Below are 23,709 nucleotides of genomic sequence, written 5' to 3'. Positions count from 1 at the left end.
CAGTTCTGATGAGATGGATGAAACTGGAGCCAATTATACAGAGTGAAGTAAGCCAGAAAGAAAAACACCAATACAGTATACTAACACATATATATGGAATTTAGAAAGATGGCAATGACGACCCTGTATGCAAGACAGGAAAAAAGACACAGATGTGTATAACGGACTTTTGGACTCAGAGGGAGAGGGAGAGGGTGGGATGATTTGGGAGAATGGCATTCTAACATGTATACTATCATGTAAGAATTGAATCGCCAGTCTATGTCTGACGCAGGGTGCAGCATGCTTGGGGCTGGTGCATGGGGATGACCCAGAGAGATGTTGTGGGGAGGGAGGTGGGAGGGGGGTTCATGTTTGGGAACGCATGTAAGAATTAAAGATTTTAAAATTTAAAAAATAAAAATAAATAAATAAATAAATGAATAAAATAATGCCAGTTTAAAGGATTTATAATATTAGTTGCTGAATTTCAGGCATACATGCAAAGACAGTTACCTTCTCGTAACGGACTTCAGAAATCGAACATTTGTTGGGTCATTGTAAGGACTCAATTCTCCATCAAATAAATTGAAGCTGCTGCTTCACAGTTTAAGCAGAATCTAACATCTGGCTGCTGATTTTCTCCATTGATGTATTCAGATCACTTACAAAAGAATGACCCAATCTCTATCCTCCACCTATAGATGACTTAGATTTCTCATGACCCAAAGCTCCTGAGGCTTCACTCAGCGGGGCAGTCCCATGTTCCCTTGCCTCTTTAGCTTATTCACAATTTTCGCAGTAGAAAGTTGAATTATATGTAATCCCCTGTATCCATGTTCACTTGAATAGAACCTTAATGATGAAATGATGTGGTGACAGAATGATGTGGTCGTCAGCTCCTTAAGTGAATGTTTTCCCCAGTAGTGGGGAAAAGTCTGTGGGCTCTTAAAGACTAACTTTAGGTCTATCAGATTTGGAAGATTTGCATTTCACTTTGTCTTTATACTGTTCTGCTAATTTATTTCTTGATAAATCATCGCTTTGGTTGTTTTCAGGTTTCCTGGCAAGATCTTCATACTTTTATTAAATTCTGCAAATCCTGTGCTTGTGTGGGCCACAGCTCTGAAGACTTCCTTTCCTACTCTTTGGCAAGGTGCTGCCTTCAACTGCCACCAGCTCCTGGCTTCTTATCCTTTTAATGTTTCTCCCCACACTCTTCCCCCCACCCCCATTTTGTCCTACTCTTTAGTTTGAGAGGACTTCCCTGACAGCTCAGTTGGTAAAGAATCCACCTGCAATGCAGGAGACCCTGGTTTGATTCCTGGGTTGGGAAGTTCTTTAGTTTGAATAAATTTACTGAAGTCTTTGCTGACCATTGCTTTTTGCCTTTTCTTGGGCTCATTTTTCTTAGTATTGACCTACCTTCTTTTATTATTTATTTCAGAGTAAGTCTGTAGGTGATAAACCTTCTGAGTCCTTTGCAACAGAAAAATTCTTTTTATTTTTGCACTTGAATGGTGACGGTTGGGCTGTACTCAAAGATTTTGTCCTCTGAATTTTGAAAAATTCTCTCTGCTTCTTGTATCCTGGTTTTCAATGAGACTTAATGCTCATACGATTCTCATACTTTTGTACTTCATTTATTTTCCTCCCCCCATCAGAAATTTTCAAGATTTCCTCCTTACCACGCATCTGAAATTGTGTCACACTAAATCTCATGTTAATTTGTAAAAGGGATCCTAATTGGCATTTGATGGGACCTTTCAAACTGAAGATTCATGTTTGTTTTTTTCCTTCATTTCTAGGATATTTTGTTCCTCTGTGTATAATTTGTTTTCATATTCTTTCTATTTTCTCCTTCAGAGCCTTATTATTAGCTGATGTTGAAAGTGTTAGATCAATCCTCTGGGTATCTTAGTTAAAAAAAAATAAAATACTTTGTATATTTGGTTTGAGCTATGTGCTGAAAAAACACATATTTGCTCAATTCTTCTGGTCACACATGTATCCTTTACCTGGGCTTACTCTGATCACTCTTTTGAGGATTTTTGTTGCTTCATAATCATGTTCAATTTTTTAGTTGATAAGAAAAAGTCAGTGTAATATCTTTTTCCACCCAAGAATGTTATAATTCTTCTAAAACTCTTGTTTTTGCTCTATGATTTATTTCACTGCATGAAAGTTCCTCTATGCACTGCTGTCTCTTTTAAGATGCTTTCTCCCAATGTTTGGTAATTATTAGTTGGAGGCTCCTCCTTTACCTCAGATTCCTGTATGACTGTACACTCTTTAGCAAAAGGGGTATGAGATAATGTCATGGTATACATCATCATCTTGTCAGTTACTGTGGGCAGGGGGATATACTCAGAGGTAGGATTGTTTGGGGAGAAGGCAATGGCACCCCACTCCAGTACTCTTGCCTGGAGAATCCCATGGATGGAGGAGCCTGGTAGGCTGCAGTCCATGGGGTCGCTAAGAGTCGGACACGACTGAGCGACTACACTTTGACTTTTCACTTTCATGCATTGGAGAAGGAAATGGCAACCCACTCACTCCAGTGTTCTTGCCTGGAGAATCCCAGGGATGGGGGAGCCTGGTGGGCTGCCGTCTCTGGGGTCGCACAGAGTCGGACACAACCGAAGCGACTTAGCAGCAGCAGCAGCAGGAGGATGTTTTGGCAGCTCATCTTCCACAATCAGGTGCTCCCTTTTCCTCCTTTATGTCAGCAGCCACCAAGAACATTGTCCTTTTTCTCCATCTGATGATCTTATATCCATCCACTGCTCCCGCCTGAAGGCATATACTCCTGCTGGAATTTCGTGGCCCCAGGAGACAAGAAGGGAGAGCACATGTGGAGTGGCTGACAGGCTGCAGCATGCTGAATAATCAGTGCTCTGTTGATGACTCCTGAGGCCGGGAGCTCCCAGGATCTGCCCTCTCTGGGCATGGCATGCTCTTGCTGCTGTTTTCAGCTCCTGCGGCAGTCGACTGTTATGCACATTTGGGACTGTGATCTTCTTGTCTGTCCAGTTTCCATTTGCCATCCTTCTTTCAGGGACTCCTCATGGTTTCTGGCCCTCTAAGGGCCCTCCTTGTTATCCAGGGTGATTATGAATTTATTTACCTATTTGTATATGTTTTCTGTTATTTCTAACTATCTGGGATGAGAGGGAGAGACTGCAGCAGGAATTCAGTTTCCCATATCACTATTTCCCATATCATTATCTCTACTATAACATGCATCACGCCTGTGATAGGCAACATAATGCCCCCCCCCCAAGAAGTCTATGTCTTAATTCCCAGAATCTGGGCAAATGTTACATGTACACACTAATAAATTTACACAATGTTATATGTCAAATTTATTCAATTAAAAATGTTACATTATATGGGAAGGGAGAATTAAAAGATTGTAGATGGCACTGAAATTGTAAATCAACTGACCACAGAATAAGATTATTTTGGAGCACCCATGTGAGTCCAATGCAATCACAATGATCCTTTTTAAATGGAGAAGAGGGAATCAGAAGGGTCAGTGTCAAGAGTGATGTGATGTGAAAAAGACTCAGTCATTGCTGGCTGCGAAGATGGAAGGGGGCTGCCCGCCAGGGATGCAGGCAACTGGAAAAGATGAGAAAACAGATTTTCCCCTGGAACCTCCAGAAAGTAACAAAGCCCCAAGGACACTTTAATTTTTAGCCCAGTGAGATCCATTTTGGACTCCTGATCTTCACAGTTATAAGCTAATAAACATGTGTTGCTTCAAGCAACTGTTTGGTGTCATTTATTACAGAAATGATAGGAAGCACATACAATGTTGAGATGTGATTGCTGGATTCTGTCTTCCAAGACACTGCCGGCTCTTGAGAACAAGAGCCGCACTGTTGTCATCTATATCCACCCGCAATGCAGCACAAAATCTGGCACATAGTCAGGGCTCAGTAAATACTGATCGAATGAATGAAAGAGTGCTCTAAGTTTGAGGTTCTACAAAAGCTCTGAGATTCCAAAGCAGGCTCTGCCTTTCCCCTTCCCTCGGTCCTGGAGACCCTAAGCTCTCTGATCTCACTTGTCTTTGTTTCACTTTGCAGGTTTTTATTGCTATTCTATTTGCAGCTTCTTCCCTTGCTGTGTACCATTTCTTTCCTCTCTCCAGCCTTGCATGTAGGCAGAACTGAGATGGCAGACACTTGTCACATATGTACCTGTCTTTGTCAACAGGTCTTGTATGGGTTATGCCTGAAACAGTGACTTTTTGTCTGCTTTCTTCTCTTCTCCATAGCTGCCTCTACTCTCATCTCCTATCAGGCTTTTGCTGTTTTCCCATGAGCTTGAACAGTGAATGTAGTTCTCATACCATCTTTTCCTTTTTGTGTTCTGAATAAAATTCAAGGTCAATCTTTTTATAGTCCTTCTTAGCCCTCTTTTCAGATGATTCCATGGGCTGCTGGATAGATAATGAAAATAATTAAAGGCACTATCAGGTGACCTCAGGTTTACTATAAAGCCACTCAGGGAATCCCTCAGTGTACTTTGTGCAGAACTGCAATTCCTCCTGCGCTGGGTGAGCATGGCTGCTGCTGCGTCACTGAAACATTATTTTGCAGCTTCTCAGTCAGCTGTTCGTTCTCAGGCTCGCTTCTGCCTTTCCAGCTTTCCCTCTGTGCACCTAATATTCAGTCTCTCCTGTAACCAGGCAGGATGGGCTTGCTTAGTTGCGGTCCAACACAGTTCTCAAGCCAGATCTCCTCCAATACTGCTGATTTGTCCCATATGTTTGACTGTGGTGACTCGGTCAGTTTCTGGACCAATCTTTTGTGGCTCAGTCTGGGAGCAGAGCCAAGAGACATGATATGTGGTTCTAACATAGACTGCCTCTGACCACTGAATTCTGGGGCTGTGGGTGCCAGGCACACAGACTAACTAGTACAAACTCTTTTACCAAAATCTACTTTTGGAGATTAATATTTGCACCTCTTCATTCCCTTCCATATTCCCCCAACCCTCGCCTTTCCACTCCACGAAGATACCTAGTTGACGAAAGAAAGCATCCAATTTCACCCTTTCTACCCACAATGCAATTTCAAGTGTGAAATTTTCATTACGAAGGAATCCTTAGGTTTCGGTCATCTGATCTGCTGCAGGAGGCTGTTGCACCAGAGTGGTGAGGTCCAGGTCAGAGACGACGAGGCTCACGTCCTAAAGATGAACTATTACCTCTGTTCCCCCATGGGCAACAGTCCAGGGGACTGCATGCTCCAAGGCTGCAGAAACAAACAAGCACTGGACCAGGATGCTGAGGTTTACATTCTCTGGTGGCTGATTTTGTCATTCTTGTATGAAGATACCTTTCCTTCCTTCTGTCCTTCCTTGCTGCCTAAGCTAGTCACCAGCACAACTTCCTTTACCCCTTTAGTAACAAGCATTTTGCGGATGCTACCCCAGGGAACTTGAGGTGTCAGGGAAGCTAGCAGTGAAAGCTGCTTATAGCTCACTTTCCTCCTCACACAATAATATGGAGATGAAACCTGATGCACATTTCTGATTTTAGGTGGAGTGTGATTCCTGTGGCATAAAACTCAGAAGGGTGTTTGTAAATTAAGAGCATGTCATAGCATTTCTTTGAGAAACATAATTTCATTCATGATAATATGGAAAAGTCCCTGATGCCGGGAAAGATTGAGAGCAAAAGAATGGGGCCACAGAAGATGAGATGGTTAGAAGGCATCACTGACTCAGTGGAAACTCAGGAAGGTAATGAAGTACAGGGAAGCCTGGTATGCTGCAGCTTTTGGGGGTGCAAAGAGTCAGACATGACTTATCAACTGAACGATATGCAATCATGCAGTAGCAAGGCCTGCATATTATTTTCTAAGGATAATTTTTTTGAAATGACGTTGCATGTTTTAAAAATTAAGATAATAATTCTTTAAGAGGTGAATTTGAACTTCAAACTTTAAAGAGTCCTTAGAGTTAATTTTTAAAACAATGTTTAGCTTTTTGATCCTCCTGGAATTTAATTTGTGTGATATAAGGTTAGGAACTTAAGTTTTTTTCAGATGGAAAGCTAGTTGTTCCAAAACTATGGAACAATTCACTTTTTTATACCGTTAAAAGTCAAGTGGAGAGGAAATGGCAACCCACTCCAGGATTCATGCCTGGAGAATCCCATGGACAGAGGAGCCTGGCAGGCTACAGTCCATGGGGTGGCAAGTTGGTAACGACTTAGTGACTCAAGAGAGTTAAAAAAAAAAATTGCCATGTAATCATAGTTGTTTCTGTTGATATTTGTCTATCTATCTCTGTCAGTATCATGCTGCTTTGGTTACTGTGGCTTCATAGGTCACTCTGCTATCTGGTAGGGCATGGCCCCTCTAAGTGCCTTTTGTTCTATTTTCTCCTCAGTTTCTTGGCAGTGCTCATTTGTTTAGTCTTCCAGAGGAATTTTAGAATCAACTTGTGGAGTTCCAATTAAATTGACATCAGTATAATATTGAATCTTTTCATTAGAACATGTTATCTTTTCAATTACTTAGGTCATTTCTAATGTCCTTAAAATTCTTTGGTTTTCTTCATATAGATATTGCATATTTCTCAAAATATAGGTGTATGCCGTCTTTTTTTTTCTGTTATGGTAAAAGGGTAATTTTTTTCCCTTTAAGACTTTTAAGTTTTGCAAAGGTTTTGTCTTAGTCCAGGTCCTTATGGCAGCACTTTACACTCTAACTTAGAGGGAAAAAAGGGAGTCGGGTGGGGTGGGGAGAATTCATTGGAAGGTGGCCAAGGCCTCCCCTCTAGGCAAGGGCAGAAAGGGGAATGGGCCTCACAGAGGGCTGGGAAAAAAAAAGCTGCATAGTCTCTTGTTGCTGCTTCTCTCAGGAGCTATTTTCTTCTTCCAGTTAAGCTTTCTTTGCTGCTCTTTGCTCCCACTTTTACATTCAAGAGGATGGAAAACAAATCTGGTGGAGGGTGGGGTGGGGGGCTAGGGAACTTGGGGGCAGGGTGGCAGCTACCCATATGAATGGTGAAAAACTCTGTGGGCTGGAGAGGCACCCCTGAAAATGATTTCAAAGCACTGCAATGTCAGAAACATCAAAACAATCTGTCTCTCCTTGTCTGAAAAGGTTAAAATTAGCAGTAGCCCTATGGGAGAACCCACTCCCTAGTTCCAGCCACTCCCTAGTTCCAGGCCCTTGATAAACGGGGACTGACAATCATCACCTTTATGGGATTAATAATCAACAAAAATATATTAAGGTCCCACTGTTACTTTATAATTGTATACTGCTTTGCTGTTCATGATGTGCTTCCTCTTAGTCTGTTTCACTTGTTTTAGGCTCTGGGTTCAACTCACATATGCCATAGTCGCAAAGTTGTGTGCTTTAGAGGCATAAGTTGCCATTTCAAATATTTTGTCTTCAGAAAAGATCCTTCAAATTTTGTAACTCGGAATAAAAATGACTATGACCTTATTCCTACTCTCAACTGGCCTACCACTAATTTTAAAAATAAATCAGAAGATTGGGCATTACATTAAAAAAAAAACAAAGCCCTCCCTAAAAACAAGAAATTCTGTTAAGAGGCATTACTCATTAATTCTGTAGCCGACGTCTGTATTTGACCAGGACCAGGTGAAAGCAGCAATGGGAACTCGGCAGTTTCGGAGCTATCGGTTACTAATTGAATGACCTTCCCAAGTAACATAGGCTTTTGTGAATCTACTTTCACATTTTCAAACTCGAAACAATAACTTTTAAATTCAAGTGTTAGGAGTCGAAAACAAAGGAAAAATAAAGGACGTGGTGCACGTGGAGCGTTACGAAGCTAATATGAGAGGATGATATTCACGAAGGAAAAAGAAAAGCGAGTCTGGATGAAGATGAAGGAAAAACGGTCGAAGGGACCCCAGATATGGCGCCTCCGCCAGCCCCAGCTCTTTCATACAGATGTGAAAAAACTGCCTCCCATGGCGGACACGCTCTCCTTTAACTGGAAAAGGAATGTTCGGATGAGTGTTTGGGTAAGTCTTTTCCTCAGTAACAGAAAACTTCTTTTCTCTCAACTTTGCTTCCCCGCCCAGTCTGCAAACAAGGAGTCAGATTTTCCTCACTGACCCAGAGCGGCCCCAGCCGAGCTCAGTGGCTGTCTCAGGCCTTGCGGGGCCCACAGAGGGGAAGGGACGCCAGAGGTCCAATTTGGGATTGGAGTCTGGGCTCAGGCAGCTGAGACGCGGAACGGAACGCCTTCACCCGAACCAGCGGGCACCGCCCCCACTCGACACGTTCGCACGACTTACGGCATGGTTTCCGGCAGCGCAAGGCTTACTTTTCGGCCGTCCCTTCCGAGCGCCTCTCTTCCGGGGCGGGACTTCCTGTCTATTATTGATAGGCGCCCGGCGGTAGAGCTGGTGGGAGGATCACACAGGAAGGTCAGCCTGGCTCGTCAGGCCTTATGCTCTTTGAAAGGGAACCAAAGAGGAGCTCTTTCTCGCCCTCTGGTTTGCTGTTTTTTGTTCTCCGCGAGGCTTCGGTTTGCGCGGACGTCCTGGCGTTTTGGCACTGCTACCACCTGAAGCTCTTCCGCTTCCTCTTTTCTCTGGCTCCGCCCCCAGCGTCCTGTGGCCATGACGACCGCCCCGCGGGACTCTCTGGTGTGGAGGCTCGCGGGGCTTCTGCGCGAGTCCGGTGAGTGAACTTCCGGTTGGGCTGAGGCTGGGCGAGAGGGGCAACTTCCCACGTTCTAGAGACATGGCTCGTTAGGAGTCATGAGGTTACAGCTGTTTAGGGTCACGAGGGTTTGGGTGTCAAATAATTAAATTCTCTACTCCTCCCAGAGTTTGTTAGCTCTGTCGCTCTTTGTCTTTGACTGTCTAAACCTTAGCCATCCTTCTAGGCCAAACTTTGGGTGCCACTTCTTCATGCGTTCTCTGATACTCATAGAGGGGAGTGCTCGTTACTTGGCCGTAAGTCCTTCTAGACCAAGGACTAGTCATAATCGTTGATCTGTGGTGCTAACTTAAAAAAAGTGTTATTTGGGCAAAATGAGGACGATAGCCCATGAACTAGCATCTCAGATGGCTCTGAGAAGCTGCTCCAAAGAGGTAGGGAGTAAGGTCAGTATATATGTGATTTTGGTGGAGGGAGAGTAAATGCTATCAAGCGCATATTTTTTTGCAGACCGTTTCTGCTAGTGTTGAGGAGCAGTTGTCACCACGAAGGATTTTAGTGTTTTTATGAGAAGTGCTAGATGTGAAGAGATACAAGAATTGGGTTCATAATAAAATTGGCTCCTGAAAATATCTAACTATCTGAAGACCTGTGATGCTAGGTTTTTTTTTGTTGTTGTTCCAGAGCACTGAGCTCTTCATTTCTGCTCTCCACCATAAACTCTTTTCAGGGGATGTTGAGAATCAGCAGCTGCATTAGCACATGATTTAATCCTTGTAGAGGTGGATGACAAGTGCCAATGGCAAATGCCAATTTGTAGTTGACAGTGGCAAAACATGACGTATAGGATAATTAAAAGCCCCTGGGTTGGAATCCCAGCTCTTTCAAACATGACCAAATTGTTCAAGTTTTCTGAGCCTTTGTTCTTCATCATCAGCAAAATGAGATACTGATTGTACTTAACTGAAAGATTGTGGGGATTCATTTCAATTCATATAAAGCATTTAGAACAGTGATTGCGTATATAGTAAGCACTTAAAATCGGTAGTAATTATTATAGTTTCTTTCTTCCAAGCCTAGGCACAGTGGAGCCATTGGAGTTGTTCAGTAATGGTTGGCCTTAGTTGTAGAAATTCTGGTTGGCTTTGAGAACAGATGGAAATAACAACTTCCTATCAGATTTATGATCTCAATTGAGATTCTTAACTTTTCTGTGCTCCAGTTTCCATATTTGTAAGAAGGTATTAACAGTGCTTTTTAGGAGATTTTGGTGAAGTTTAAATGGAATAACGTATGTCTGGCACATAGTATTCAATGTTAGCTCCCTTTCCATCTCTCTGCACTCCTGTTGATGGTATCCATATAGCATTTTTACTTTCTGGCTTGTAGTATTAACTGTGCACATGTCTTATCTCCTCTTCTAGACTGGGAGGCTCTTTCAGGGTAGGGAGAGTCCTTGAACCTTGTCTGTATCTATCCTTACTGTCTAGTACATAGAAAATCCTTCATACAAGGTTGTAGGATTTGATAACTTATTTAGCAAGAATCTGACTTCGTTCCAGAGGTTGGGGCTGATGGGGTGTGTGTGTGTGAGTCCATGTGCACAGGCACACAAGTGACTAGAGGTGTAGCAGGAGGGAGAGTGTTGCAGTGATGGAATAGTTTTATATCTTGATTGTGGTAGTAGTTACAGGAACCTACATGTAACAAAATGGCATAGAACTATATGTACACCTTGTCCACAATGCTAATTTCCTGATTTTGTTATTGTACTCCATATAAAATAAAACCATTGGTGGTTACATATAAGGGTATGGGGATCTCTCTGTATTATTTCTGCAAAATCGTTCTAGTCAATCCTTATTTTTTTCCAAGAAACTTAAAAATCTCAATACCTACCTTGTAGTTTATTTATTTTTATTGAAGTATAATTTATTTACAGTGTTATGCCAAGCTCTGCTGTATAGCAAAGTGACTCAGTTATACACAGATATACATTCTATTCTTTTCCACTGTGGTTTATCACAAGGTATTGAATATAGCTCCCTGCTCTATACAGTAGGACCTTGTAGCTGTATTTTTTTAGATGCAGTAATGAATACCAGAAGATGCCCTCAAGGACGAGAGAAGGCAGTTTTAACGTGGAGAGCAGTAGCAATACCTTAGTGCTTAAATGAGTGGTTACTTTTTTGGCATGCATTTTAGTGTTGTTTGAAAGTTTCTGTAAGTGCACATGTTCCTTGTACAATGAGACAAAGAAATACAGATAAAACTTCTTGTTCGCTCTCACATAAAGTTAGTAATTATGGTGAAAAGTTCTGCAGCGGTGCTTGCTGAGAAAGCTTCCTGGAGAAGGTGGGTCTTGAGCTGGGCAGAGTGGAAGGGGGTGTGTCAGAAAATGAGGAAGCTAGGAACCAGCGCTTTTGCCAGCACTGTGAGTATGCCAGGGTCTTTGAGCAGAAGGCGTAAGGGAAATTCAGAAAAGCTGGAGTCTTGTAGTAGTGAAGCAATCTATCAGGCCGAAAACTTAGGACGTTTTGAAAGATAGCGGAGAGCCACTGAATTCTTGAGCGAGGAAGAGTGGTGAAGTTTGATCCTGTTGTGGAGAATTCGATCAGGTCTATGGATGGGAGAGGTTGTTTCCTGGGGTCGTAAGTCTTAGAATAAATGGAAAGAGCCTTTTCTTATGTCCTCCTCTTGTCTGCCCCTTTCCCTGTAGGGGATGTGGTGCTGTCTGGCCATAGCACCCTGACCCTGCTGACTGCCACATTGCAGCACCTGAACCACGTATTTGAGCTGCATCTGGGGCCATGGGGCCCTGGCCAGACAGGCTTTGTGGCTCTGCCCTCCCACCCTGCTGACTCGCCCATCATCCTCCAACTTCAGTTCCTCTTTGACGTGCTGCAGAAAACGCTTTCACTCAAGGTTCTGGGATGGGGATGGGGTTGGGGGTACTGAGAGCACAAGAGAAGAATGGAGGTGGGGCTGAGGGTGTGGCATGTGTGCACAAAATCTATAGGGCCCAGACCCAGGTGAGGAGAGAGCTGTGCTTGGCAGTGCTAGGGAAGGGAGGCCAAGGAAAGGGACGTGTGGTGGGCCTCAGTGACCTGAGTAGTTTTATTTTTTTTTTAGCTGGTCCATGTCCCAGGTCTTGGCCTCTCAGGGCCCATCAAAATTTTTCCCTTCAAGTCCCTTCGGCAGCTGGAGGTATGGGGCACTGGGGGATGTTGGTGCCCAAAACCTGGCTTGAGCAGACATTTGGGGCAGGGACAGGGAGGTGGCCTCTTGGTGGGGTGTCGGGGGCAGACCTAGGTGGGCTTGTTGCTCTGCAGTGATGCACCACCTACTCTTCCATTTAAGGCTGCCCTGAACCATAGGTGGCTTTGTCATCATTCCCCTCCTCCCCATTGGGAGGTGGGGATGAGACATCTGTCCTCTGTGAAGCTCAGTCTCCTTCCCTCCCTTCCTCCTTCCCTTCGCTTGTTCCAGCTCCGAGGTGTCCCCCTCCACTGCCTCTGTGGCCTCCGTGGCATCTATTCCCAGCTGGAGACCCTGATCTGCAGCAGGAGCCTCCAAGCATTAGAGGTAAGGAAGGTCAGGGGCAAGCCTGGCAGCCTTGTCCTGAGGGACATGGAGGACCAAGCTCTGATGTTCCCGCTTCTCTGCAGCCTGCCCTGCCTCCTGCCTCCTGCCGGACAGTGTCTTCACTCCCTCTGCTGTGTTCCACAGCACTCTGTGCCCGTCTAGTTTACAGTCACACTGAGCATATTGTGTTTGACATTCTCACGTCTGCCTCCCCCACTGCTCTGTCTGCTCACATTCCTTAGGAAGGGGGTCTTGGGCTTTCTTTAAGTCTGCATCTCCAGACAGAGCCTGGTGTATAGCATGAATGCATGGCCAGGTAACAGAGCGTGGCCTTGGCGTGGTAAGGGGCAGAGAGTGGAGGTAATAGCACCCACCTGTCTGTGCAGGAGCTGCTGTCCGCCTGCGGCGGTGACTTCTGCTCTGCCCTGCCCTGGCTGGCTCTGCTGTCTGCTGACTTCAGCTACAATTCCCTGACTGCCTTAGACAGCTCCCTGGTGAGCGAGCCTCAGGAGGGACTTTGGGAAACTGGGGAATGACAGGGATGGGCCCTTAGGGTGGAGAGCCGGTTGGCTGCCTGGGGACGTCTGATTTTCTGCTTCCTGTCCCTATCCCCCCTAAGCGTCTCTTGTCAGCTCTTCGCTTCTTGAACCTGAGCCACAATCAAGTCCAAGACTGCAAGGGCTTCCTGATGGTGAGTATGAACAGCCTGGCGGGGTGGGTGCCACCTGGGCCTCCACTTGTTCTGCTGAGACCTTCCCTTCCAGACTCCTTTTGCTCCCACCTTGCTCTTACCTCCCACCTGCCACCCCCCTGCTTCCCCACCCCTACTTCCCATGTAGTTGCATCCTGGGAGGCAGTACTCTTTGGAGGCACAGACTCTGGCATAAGACAAACCAGTGTTCAAACCTCAACTCCTAATCTCTGTGGGACAAATTAGTTAATCTCTCAATTTTTTTATCTGTAAAGTACATATCATAGGAGTACTTACTTTTATAGTATGAAAATGATTGTGAAGAGTATCTGATGTTACTTAGCGCAGGGTCTAGCTCAGTAAAGGCTTTCATGGTGAACTTGAAGAACCTTTTTCCCGTGTCTCCCTGTCAGAGATAAAGCTGGATTCTGGTTAAAATGGCAAAAAACTATTGGTGATATTTAATTAGTAATAAAACTATTTTAATCCGTCATAAGCTTTTCAGTGTGAACTAACCTCCAGTTTGATTTGTGCAGAGGTGAGCATTTTCAAGGGAGTATGAGGCAGTGGGAAGTGGGACAGTGGGGGCTTGGGCAGATTCTCTCTTTGACCAAACCCTAGTTGGGTTCCTCTGAAGTTGGGAAAGTGGATGTGTACGAAAAACAGGAAGGGGTGTTCGTCCATGTGGACCTGTCTGGTTTGCTAATTGGCCCTTGTCAAAGCCCCACGGAGGCAGAGAGCTGGGTCCGATCTTTCTGCTGTTGTCTGAAGCAAACTAAATCCTTCTGCCACCTTGAGTTTTCCTGGGCAGTGATGTCAGGGGGCTGGGGTGATCATTCTGGAGCTGTGAGAAACTGGTAGATTTATTCGCCTTAATGTGGGGGTTGATAGAGGGACAGGTGAAATCATTTGTGCTGAGAATCTGTAGTCTTTGTAGGCCAAGTTTGAGGCTTAGTCAGGAAGAGGATTCAGAGAAGCCTGGCTAGAGTGTGGTCAAGGAGAGACTCTTCATTACTGCCCCCTCCGTCCCCTCCCAGGATTTGTCTGAGCTCTGTCACCTGGACATCTCTTATAACCACCTGCGTTTGGTGCCGAAAATGGGACCCTCAGGGGCTGCTCTGGGAACCCTGATTCTGCGGGGCAATGAGCTCCAGAGCCTGCATGGTGAGTGGGGGACTGTGCTGGGGTGGAGGAGCAGTCCAGCATGGAAGGGAATGGGGGCAGTATTAGACTTAGGGTGGCCTTGGATCCGTGTGCCTACCAGAGCCTCCTGTGGCCCTCAGACAGGTGTGGGGTGCCCAGGCTGGCCTTTCTGCCATGCCTTCCCCCAGCACGCCCCCTCCACTCCACTCCACTCCACCCCACCCCACGCCCCTCCACCCTTGCTCACCCACAGCCTTGCTCACACCTCCCCTCTCATCTCTGCCCCAGGCCTGGAACAGCTGCGGAACCTGCGGCACCTGGATGTGGCCTACAACCTGCTGGAGAGACACAGGGAGCTGGCGCCACTGTGGCTGCTGACGGAGCTGCGCAAGGTGAGGACCGGGAAGCCGGCTTCGTGCCCCCACTCCCCTCATGCTGAGTGGATCAGCCCCCTTCCTCATATAAGGAGGCCCCAGGCCCACCTCAGTCTCCTCTTCCTGTGCCCAGCTCTACCTGGAGGGGAACCCTTTGTGGTTCCACCCTGAGCACCGAGTGGCCACCGCCCGGTACTTGTCGCCCCGTGCCAGGGATACTGCTGCTGGGGTGAGTGGTCTGCCCACGTCCGCTCTGTGTTCCCTTTATTGCCTAGGCCTCCCTCACCCCTGCATGCTCTTGCCTTTCCCCACATCCCTTGGTGAGGGACCGAGGCCTCAAACTGCTGCCTTGTTATGCCTTTTCCCCTCACTGAAGCTGCTGGTCCTTACAGGACAAGGAGGGCTCCCAACCCTGGCTAGGGGCTCCCCAGAGTGTGTGCTCCCACCGACTCCGCCCTCTCCTTTTATCTCTGCTCAGTTCCTTCTCGATGGAAAGGCCTTGTCACTGACTGATTTACAGGTTCGTGTGGTGGGAGTGACGGGGCGGAGGTGAAGGGAGGGTGCTAGCCGAGGGAAACAGAGGGGTGTCCAGGAAGGGTCTGTCTGATCAGCTGGAAGGTAGGCCCCCGTTGGTGAGCGTGGGCAGAAGAGGGGTGCGCCCTGGCTCCAACCTCTGTCTCCTTCCTGTTCTCCCATACCAGACCTCCACGTCCTCTGGGCTCAGCACCTTGGTACCACCTCCGCCTTGGCCAGTGGGGAGTACAATCGAAACTTCTGGTGGCCCTGACTTGAGTGACAGCCCCTCGTCAGGGGGTGTTGTGGCCCAGCCCCGGCTCCGCAAGGTGAAGGTAAATGGGGTCCTAGGCTGCCTCATGCCTGGGCCGGGGTGTGTTTATGGGGGCTTTGCGCTACAGAGGTCCTGGGAGTGGTCAGGGCATGTCTTTGCCTGCAGGTGGGTGTTCCGGGTGGGTTGGGTGGGAGGCCACTGGCTTTCATAGAACCTGGGGTCCCTCTCCCAACCTCAGAGCCGAGTCCGCGTGAGGCGGGCGAGTATCTCGGAACCCAGTGACACCGACCCGGAGCCCCGGACGCTGGACCCCTCCCCGGCTGGTGAGTCAGCCCACCCCCAGCACCCAGGCCTCAGTCCCACGCACTCCTCTCCTAGTCGAGAGGACTTCTCTTTTTGGTGGAGTGGAGCATTGCGGGGACCTTGTTGTCCTTCCTGTTTCAGTCTAGGGAAAGGAGAAGAGACTGCTCCTGGGCAGCACTTTCCAAAGGGTTTTTCAGGGAACGTTATCTTTGTTGGATGTCAGCGGGTCAGATAATGAGAGGATCCTGTGGCCCCAACAATTTGGGAAAAGCTGGGTTAAACTAGAGGACGTTTCCGGACCTTAAATGCGCTGCCCTGTCTCTTGAATCTCTCTAAGCGGCAGGCACTTTGTGCTTCTGAGTTGCATGTGACCTCAGTGTCACATAGAACTCGCTTCAGCACCTGCTGCTGAAAGGGCAGACTTCGGCTTCCCTCTGAACTGGCCGTCCCCTGCCACCATACCCCCTTTTTTACCTCACCCTGAGGAGCACGCCCAGAAGATGGGGTGGCTGGGGGTTGTGGTGGGGCCGGGCTTGCTAAGCCGTGTGCTCCCGCACCTGCCCAGGGTGGTTTGTGCAGCAGCATCGGGAGCTGGAACTCATGAACAGCTTTCGGGAGCGGTTTGGCTGCGACTGGCTGCAGTATCGGAATCACCTGGAGGCCTCTGCCCTCAACACGCTGTCCCCGGACGCCCTGAGCCCAGGGCCTGTGCCTAGCCCTCCACCCCCTGAGGAGTCTCCACAGGAAGTGGCAGAGGAGGTCTGGCCGGAGCCAGAGCCTCAGGAGGAAGAGGAGCTGGAGAAGCAGGGAGAAGAGGAGGGAGGAGAGGAGCAAAGTGAAATGGAGGGTGAGCACTCGCTGGCCGCGAGGGAGCCCGGAGCCAGGTGGTGGTCGTGTGTCCAGAAGTCAGGAAGGCCCAAGTGTGGGGATGGATGGCCACCCCATAGCGGGGGCCAAGTCTTGGCTGCCTCTCCCTCCTCACGGTGTCCCACTCTCTGTCTCTCCTCAGTGGAGCTCTGCCGGCCCATGTTGGTGTGTCCCCTGGAGGGGCCTGAGGGCGTGCGGGGCAGGGAGTGCTTTCTCTGGGTCACTACAGGCCACCTGTTTGAGGTGGAACTGCAAGCAGCTCGAACCCTGCAACGGCTTGAGCTCCAGAGTCTGGAGGCAGCTGAGATAGAGGCAGAGACCCAGACCCAGAGCGAGCAGGTGCCTGAGGTGAGTGGTAAGGAGCAGGGCTTCTAGAGGAGGTGCTAGGCTTTTTTTCCTGGAACTGACTCTTGACAACCTGGTCAGGCACTGGGCCGGGTGTTTCCCATGCTCTGTCACTGCGCTTGGAGCCAGGGAGGGGCACTAAGTGGGCAGAGGCAGGCCCCAGGTGGCTTGGAGGCTTGGCTGAGGGGCAGAGCTCCTGGGCTGCAGCATGGCTGTCAGCAAAAGCATTTTTGCGGAGTCCAGAGCTATCTTTTCCGTCATGCTCTCAGCATAACCCTAATCTTGCTGACCGCCTCTTCCTGTGCAGGGCTCAGATCCACGACCCCAGGGCCCCATCCTTGTTCTCCGCTTCGCCTACATTTGCCCCGACCGGCAGCTGCGTCGCTACGTGGTGCTGGAGCCGGATGCCCAGGCAGCTGTCCAGGTGACGGAACCTAGCACAGGGCCCAGGCAGCTGGGGGAGGCTGGAAACCTGAGGACTCGGGTCCTGCTCACGGCTGTGTCCGGTCACCGTGTTTCAGGAGCTGCTAGCTGTGCTGACCCCAGCAGTCACCTCTCAGCATCAGCTTGAGGAAGTGGGGGCCCTGCCAGGGGACAGACTCCAGTGTCTGCGCTGTGGCCGTGAGTTCAAGCCAGAGGAGCCCAGGTTGGGGCTGGACAGTGAGGAAGGCTGGAAGCCGCTGTTCCGAAAGACAGGTACCAGCCCTGCCCTTGACCTCAGTGTCCATGCGCCTCCTGCTGCTTCAGGGAAAATGGCTTTGAGCTGAGAGTGTGGAGGGGGAGCCCTAGGGAAGAAAGGAGCGGGGCGGTGGGGGGGGGGGGGGCGGGAGGGGCAACTTTTCAGCCTGGAGGAAAAATTAAAACCGTCTGCCTGCAAAAAAAAAAAAAAAAAAACTACATCCTCTTTTTCTCTTAAGTCAGGAAGTACAGTCTCTAACTGCTTAAACGTACCCATTATTTTTCCATAACTTGGAGCATTTCCCTCCTTTTTTTGGGCTACTATTTCAGAAGCCACGTAAAACATACGAGCACTCCCTGCAGCGCTGGGCTGTCTGGCAGCTGTAGTGGGATGCTGTGTGAGGGGGCTTAGGTTGTCCTTCCCTGACCGACCCTGTGAGTCACTAGAGTAACACTTCATGGCATTTCTTCACATCCTGTTTGTTAAGATGACAGATTTTCCATTGCAGACCAGTTAAAAAGCCGTGTCTTTGAAGACATTGAAGAGGAAAAAAGTATTCTTGGTAACACCTGCACTGAAATGTTTGATTTTTATTAATCACATTTTTTTTCCCCCCCCGGCAGTAGCTGGAACTGGGGTTAAAATTTTATTCAGAAATTGAGCCCTCTTCATTCACTCTCCAACCTGAACTTGCCTGGGCAGCTGCAGGCCCAGCAGTACAGTGTGTATAACAGAAACAGCCCTGCCCTGTCCCAGACCCTGTCTGCACTCTAAGGGTCACGTGGTCCTGGCGTCCCTTCGGTGGCGGTGTTAGTCTTGTACATTCCTGCGTGCTCCGGTCTCTTTTGATCTGAGCCTCAGTCACCTCATCTGAGCAAAGAAGAGGATGGACTTGCCCTGTGACATGAGGAGATTTCAGTGTGACAGAACAGCACCAGGAACCATGCCTGGCTAGAACCGAGGTCTTCCACACACAGTAGCTGCTGCCTTGACCCCAGCTACGTGGCCTTGGCAGGGCGCATCAGTGACTCCATCTTTGCTTTCCTCACTTGCTTTCCTCACTCCAGTGTCTGCGGAGAGTTTCGATACAGCTGTCAAAGGGTCTAGCATGTTCCAGCACGTCATAGCTGCTCAAAGAGTGTTTCTTGTCTCACTGCTGATCTGTGTCCTGGTTTCTTTACCCAATTCCATTCAGTTGTCCTGACAACCCTCTAGGATTGTCATCATCCCCATCTCACAGATGGGGAACCAAGCACAGAGAACCTGGAATTGGACCCTTATCTGTTGTTTTTGGGCTCTCAGACTTCAAGTACATGCCCAGCCCAGGGCTGTTTAAGGGGCCCACAGCAGGGCCTGGGTGGGTGTGGCCCTCTCTGAAAGGGCCTCCTAAAATGAGAAGGCAGGTATATTGAGGAGCTTGTGGGCCTGCTCATCTGTCACTAGGATGGGGAGTGATTGGTCAGCAGTTTGGCCTGCTGAGGGCATCAGGTTAGGTGGGAGCATGGGGAGCGTGTGAAGCTGGAGATGGGGCCTAGGCGAGTCCCAGAGTGGGGAGGGAGTATTGTGGGCACAGTGGGGTGGGGTCGGGGGGAGGGATGTTATGAGTGTGTGTGTGTGTGTGTGTGTGTGTGTGTGTGTGTGTGGTTGATGAGCTGTGTCCATCTGCCCTTCAGAATCATCTGCTGTGTGTCCGTACTGTGGTAGTGATCACGTGGTTCTTCTGGCTGTGTCCCCGGGAACCCCCAGTGGGGAGCGGAGACAAGAAGAGCAATCCCCGGCCCTCTCGCAGTCCCTGAGTGCTGTCCACGACCCTTGTGGCCACAGTGACCCCAGCAATGGGGCTGGCAGTGCCCCATCCCAGGCCCTGGCCTCCCATGACCACCACAGTTGGAGCCTCAGCCCACGTGAGTCTAGGCGAACAGAGACAGGTGGTGTTGGGGGAGGGGTGCTGGGGCGGCCCGGGCGGGCTGACGGCCCATCACTCACCCCCAGCCCCTGAGCGCTGCGGCCTCCGCTCCGTGGACCACCGACTCCGGCTCTTCCTGGACGTCGAGGTATTCACTGATGCCCAGGAGGAGTTCCAGTGTTGCCTCAAGGTCTGTGCCAGCCCGGCCCTGCGCCCCCCTGCCTGTTTCCAGCACAGCAAACTGGGCAGTCACTCTGGAGCCACCAGGCCTGGCTTCCAGTTTGAATGCCGGCAGTGACTCTCAGTGTGGCTCTGGACCTGCTCCTTGGTATTTGAGCCTTCGAAGTCTCCCCTGTCCCACGGGGAGGACGCTGCTCACCCTGTAGCTGGTGTCTGCGGGCTGTCGGGCGCAGCCTCTGGCCATTGTTGCCACAGATCCCTCTCTGGATCTGTGAGCACTTGCAGGACACCGAGGGCCTAGAGTCTGCAGTCTTGCTCTCCATCGTCCCTCCTGGGATGAGGAACAGGCAGCCACGATGCGGTGTGCCTGTGCCAGAATCAGGCTCAGGTCCTTGACAGGCATCTGATCAGCCTGTGCGGGCCTGGGAAGCCTCTCCTTCCTGCAGGATGAGTGATGGGAGGGAGAAAAAGAGTGTTCTAGGGAAAGGAGGCAGCAACTGCTCTGAGGCCTGAGAGGAGCTGGTAGGGAGAAGTGACTGTGAGCGGCGCAGCCAGGGTGTGGGCAGGGCAGGTGTCCTGAGAGGAGCCTGGAAGCATCATCTGGTGTCTGCTGCCGTAGCTCGGACTTGATCCCAAGGCCTGTGGAGCCTCTGAAGTCTGGGGAGCTGGGGAGTGGCGGTGGGTTTTGTATTTGGGGGCGGCAGTCCTCTCAGAGGGTGGGCTGGAGGGGGCGAGATGGCGGTCAGGGAGACCTGCTCAGAGCCTGATGTGGGTCCGAGTGCAGGTGGGGCTGTGGGCTAGAGAGCGAGGCCGACGGAGAGGCCGGATGGGTGAGCAGTGTCACCAGGAGCTCGGCCCTCAGTCTGCCGGCCGCCTCCCTAGCCCTCTCTGTTTCTTGCCAACCTCCTCTTCCCCTTAGGTGCCGCTGGCGTTGGCAGGCCACCCTGGGGAATTTCTGTGTCTCGTGGTTGTGTCTGACCAAAGGTTCTACGTGTTGAAGGTGACAGGGGAGATCTGGTGAGTGGGCGGGGCCGCTGCCAGGGAAGGGCCTGGGCCCCCACGCTCTGACACTGCTCTCACTCTTTCCTGCTACTCTGCCCTCTCCGTCTCCACAGTGGGCCCCCGGCTAGCTGGCTGCAGCTGGCCCTGGCCATTCCCCTGCAGGACCTGCGGCACATAGAGCTGGGCCTGGCGGGACAGAGCCTGCGGCTGGAGTGGGCAGCCGGGGCGGGGCCCTGTGTCCTGCTGCCCCGAGAGGCCAAGCGCTGCCGGGCCTTCCTGGAGGAGCTCACCGGTGAGCAGGGGCAGGGGGAGGAGGGAGGCTGGGTGTGGGGGGCTGTGGACCGCAGCGCCGGGTGTGGCGCCCACAGTGAAGACAGGCGGTAACAGGACCCATCCCTCTTGGAAGTTCCGCAGTGCGGAGGATGGGAAGGTGTGGAGAGGTTGGGATGGAAGAGCCGGAGTCGTTGAGGGCTCCCTGTCCCTGGCTGGCTCTGTCCAGATGTCTTACAGTCCCTGCCCCCCACGCGGAGGAGCAATTTCAGCGCCACGGAGGAGGAGGTGACCCCGAAGCACAGGCTCTGGTGAGTTGAGGGGGCTGAGGCCAGGCTAGGCCCAGATGGCTGCTCGTGGCGCGCAGCCCCTCCCGTCACAAGCCCCGGGTGGAGTCCTGAGCGCCCAAGCCTCCTGACCTGGGCCTGCCGCCTTCTCCTCACTCCACCCCCACTGTGGCTCTTCCTATCCCGTGGCTGACTGCTCCTTCCTGGGCCTGCTGCCTTCTCCCCAGGCCACTACTGAAGACAGACTCTTCCTCGGAGCCTCCCGGGTTCTTCTACCTTCGAGTGTTCCTGGTTGAAGGTAAGATTTGGCCCCGGCCTTCCAGCCCTCCAGCCCCCGGTACCTCTTCATGCCTTTGTAGTAATTCACAGTGCCGGGATGTGGACTTCCACCCAGTCACAGTCTCAGTGTCCCGGCCTCTCTGGAGGGTCCAGGGTGTGACATGGGGTGTCTTATTGCTCAGGGACCTTTGCTTCGGGGCCCAGGCTTTGTGGGAAGTGGAGCAGATCATCTCAGTCTGCCCCGTCCTACCCTTTTGGTGAAGGGGAGAGCGGGTGCATCTTTCTGATGTAGGGGTGGGAGTGGGGCAAGTTCCCTCTGACTTGGCCTCAGAGGTTTTGGAGGCTAGAGATCCCTGGAGTTTGGGGAAGGGAGGACTGTGGCCCCAGAGGCACAGGCTGTGCTGTGGCCGCCTCAGTGTGGTCACTCCTCTCTGAAGCAGCACTGGGACACCAGCCCGGGGATCTGGGCTGTTCCACGGCTTTCTTCTCTGGGCCTCACTCTGTCTCTTATACCCTAGGACCCATTGCCTGCCCTGTGTCCCTGTTGCTGACTTTGTCCACCCTGTACCTGTTAGATGAGGACCCTGCAGGGTCCCAGGCAGAGCCCCCTTCTCCAGCAGCATCTGGCGAAGCATCTGAGAAGGCCCCACCCCCTGGGCCAGGCCCCTCAGTGAGCGTCAGGGAGCAGCAGCCCCTCAGCAGCCTGAGCTCTGTGCTGCTGTATCGCGTGGCCCCGGAGGCCCTGCGGCTGGTCTTCTATGACGAGGTGTGGAGCCAACGAGAGAGGGGTGGGGAGGCGGCAGTGGGGGGCAGTGCGGCAAGTGGGTCTAGGAAGACTAGGATCTGGGCTCTAGGGAACCTAACCACAGGCAGTCATGATGAGGGGACGCAGAGAACAGGGTGCTGGGACCTGGGAGGCTGTCGCGGGGTGTGAACAGTAGCGAGGAGGCAGTTACGGGCAGTGGGGACACTGTGGACTTGAAGCCCAGCCTTGTGTGAGCTCGGAGGCCCTGATGAAGCAGGCGCCACTTGGAGTTCGTGTCTCTTTGGGCCTGTGCACCAGCCTCTATGTGAGGAGGCAGTATGGTTTTTAGCTCACTTAAAATTGAGGACTCTGAGGCTGGCGGGAGGTGTTAACCAGTGGGCCCAGGTCATAAATGACAGAGCCAGGGACTAAGTCCCAGCGACTCCTTGGAGGGGACCCCAGAACTGACAGTCTGAAAGCAGGGAGGATTAAAGACACAAAGTGGTAAATGAGAAAGCCCTTTTGGTGGGTCATCCATCGGTGCCAGTTGGGTTCTGTTTTAAAAGCTCAGAGTCAGGATCTTTTCTGGAGAGAGACAGGCCTAGGGATGAGAAGAGGCCTTGAACCGGGAGGGGGAGTGGGTCCTCCTCAGACCCGCTCCGCTGCCCCCATGCTTGGGCATGGCCCTCGTGTGTCTCACCTCACTGCTATTTGTATGCCAGGTGTCCCGGCTGGAGAGCTTCTGGGCACTCCGAGTTGTGTGTCCAGAGCAGCTGACGGCCCTGCTGGCCTGGATCCGGAAGCCCTGGGAGGAGCTGTTTTCCATTGGACTCCGAACTGTGACCCAGGAGGCTCTGGACCTTGACCAGTGAGGCTGCCGGGCTGGCCCCGCCCCTGCTGTGGAAGCCACGGCTACAGATGTCCTCTCTCCAGACTCTGGCTGCTGACTTGTCTGACCTCTGGGCACTGGCCAACAAGGCCCCGGATGACCCCCGGCGCATGGGCAGGGTGAGAGGACTAGTCTGGTTTCTAGTTGACCTGGCCCCAGGGAATGGGCCGAGTGGTCAGAAGGAGTGTTTCTCCTGCGCTTTCCTCAGGTATCAATAAAGCTGTTTGCATTCCAGATGCCATAGGGGCATCTGGCTGTGTCACTCGTGAGGCTTGCTTCCCCCCCCCCCCACTTCTTATAGAAACTGCTCTGCCCGTGGCTTTCCCATAATGGACCAGCCAGGCAACCTCATTTGAACTGCGACACCAACCATCTTCCAACCCTGCTTTGGCGCCACCGATGGGATCAAGTTGGACTCCTACCCACGGGCACTCGTCCTCAGCCAGCAGCTCCTGTCATGTAACCTGGCGAGAAAATCCCTGCCCAACCAACAGCTGGGCCAGTTAGGTTCCCACTCTCGAGTTTCAGCTGGGGACTAACGAGCATCTCAGGCCACTGGTGGTGCGAGCTGGAAAGGAGTGTGACTGGGGAGCGGGTGTGTAGAGCTGGGCTGTGGAGGGAGGGCAGGCGGGCAGGCATCTGGGGGTTTTTGTCCCTGCCTCCTTCTTTCCCACACTGCTTCGTTCAGCTCAGGGCCTGGGTGGGTTGACCCCACTGCTTTATCTGTGT

The 23,709-nt window shown here is 50.9% G+C and overlaps 1 protein-coding gene and 1 pseudogene across 2 annotated transcripts; one reads left to right on the top strand and one right to left on the bottom strand.

Moving 5' to 3' along the window:
- Nucleotides 448-8,283, bottom strand: LOC102182360 (annotated as a pseudogene).
- Nucleotides 7,683-23,242, top strand: STK11IP (serine/threonine kinase 11 interacting protein). 2 transcript variants are annotated; one of them, XM_018058931.1, is made up of 24 exons: nucleotides 7,710-8,666; nucleotides 11,368-11,573; nucleotides 11,781-11,855; nucleotides 12,138-12,233; nucleotides 12,620-12,727; nucleotides 12,853-12,924; nucleotides 13,962-14,088; nucleotides 14,356-14,459; nucleotides 14,575-14,670; nucleotides 14,920-14,961; nucleotides 15,143-15,289; nucleotides 15,467-15,551; nucleotides 16,097-16,378; nucleotides 16,541-16,746; nucleotides 17,051-17,167; nucleotides 17,265-17,439; nucleotides 19,096-19,326; nucleotides 19,415-19,518; nucleotides 20,428-20,525; nucleotides 20,624-20,802; nucleotides 21,010-21,091; nucleotides 21,295-21,365; nucleotides 21,865-22,112; nucleotides 22,814-23,242. In XM_018058931.1, exons 1-24 carry the CDS (start codon nucleotides 8,606-8,608, stop codon nucleotides 22,961-22,963), a joined length of 3,162 nt encoding a protein of 1,053 aa, XP_017914420.1. In that variant the 5' UTR covers nucleotides 7,710-8,605; the 3' UTR covers nucleotides 22,964-23,242. The 2 variants fall into 2 exon arrangements, with proteins under 2 accessions (XP_017914423.1, XP_017914420.1); XM_018058934.1 differs by lacking the exons at nucleotides 21,295-21,365; nucleotides 21,865-22,112; nucleotides 22,814-23,242 and having other exon boundaries at nucleotides 7,683-8,666; nucleotides 20,917-21,026.

Source organism: Capra hircus, chromosome 2 (genome assembly GCF_001704415.2).
Source record: "Capra hircus breed San Clemente chromosome 2, ASM170441v1, whole genome shotgun sequence".
NCBI classification, from domain to species: domain Eukaryota; kingdom Metazoa; phylum Chordata; class Mammalia; order Artiodactyla; family Bovidae; genus Capra; species Capra hircus.
The sequence above is the reverse complement of the archived record's forward strand: the minus strand, read 5'-3'. Positions and strand labels throughout refer to the sequence as shown.

Excerpts from the sequence above, each read along its gene's own strand:
- STK11IP (XM_018058931.1), top strand. The coding sequence starts at position 8,606 with ATGACGACCGCCCCGCGGGACTCTCTGGTGTGGAGGCTCGCGGGGCTT. Across the intron at positions 16,747-17,050 it reads AGAGCGAGCAGGTGCCTGAG|GGCTCAGATCCACGACCCCA; the intron begins GTGAGTGGTAAG and ends CTTCCTGTGCAG. Across the intron at positions 19,519-20,427 it reads AGTTCCAGTGTTGCCTCAAG|GTGCCGCTGGCGTTGGCAGG; the intron begins GTCTGTGCCAGC and ends TCTTCCCCTTAG.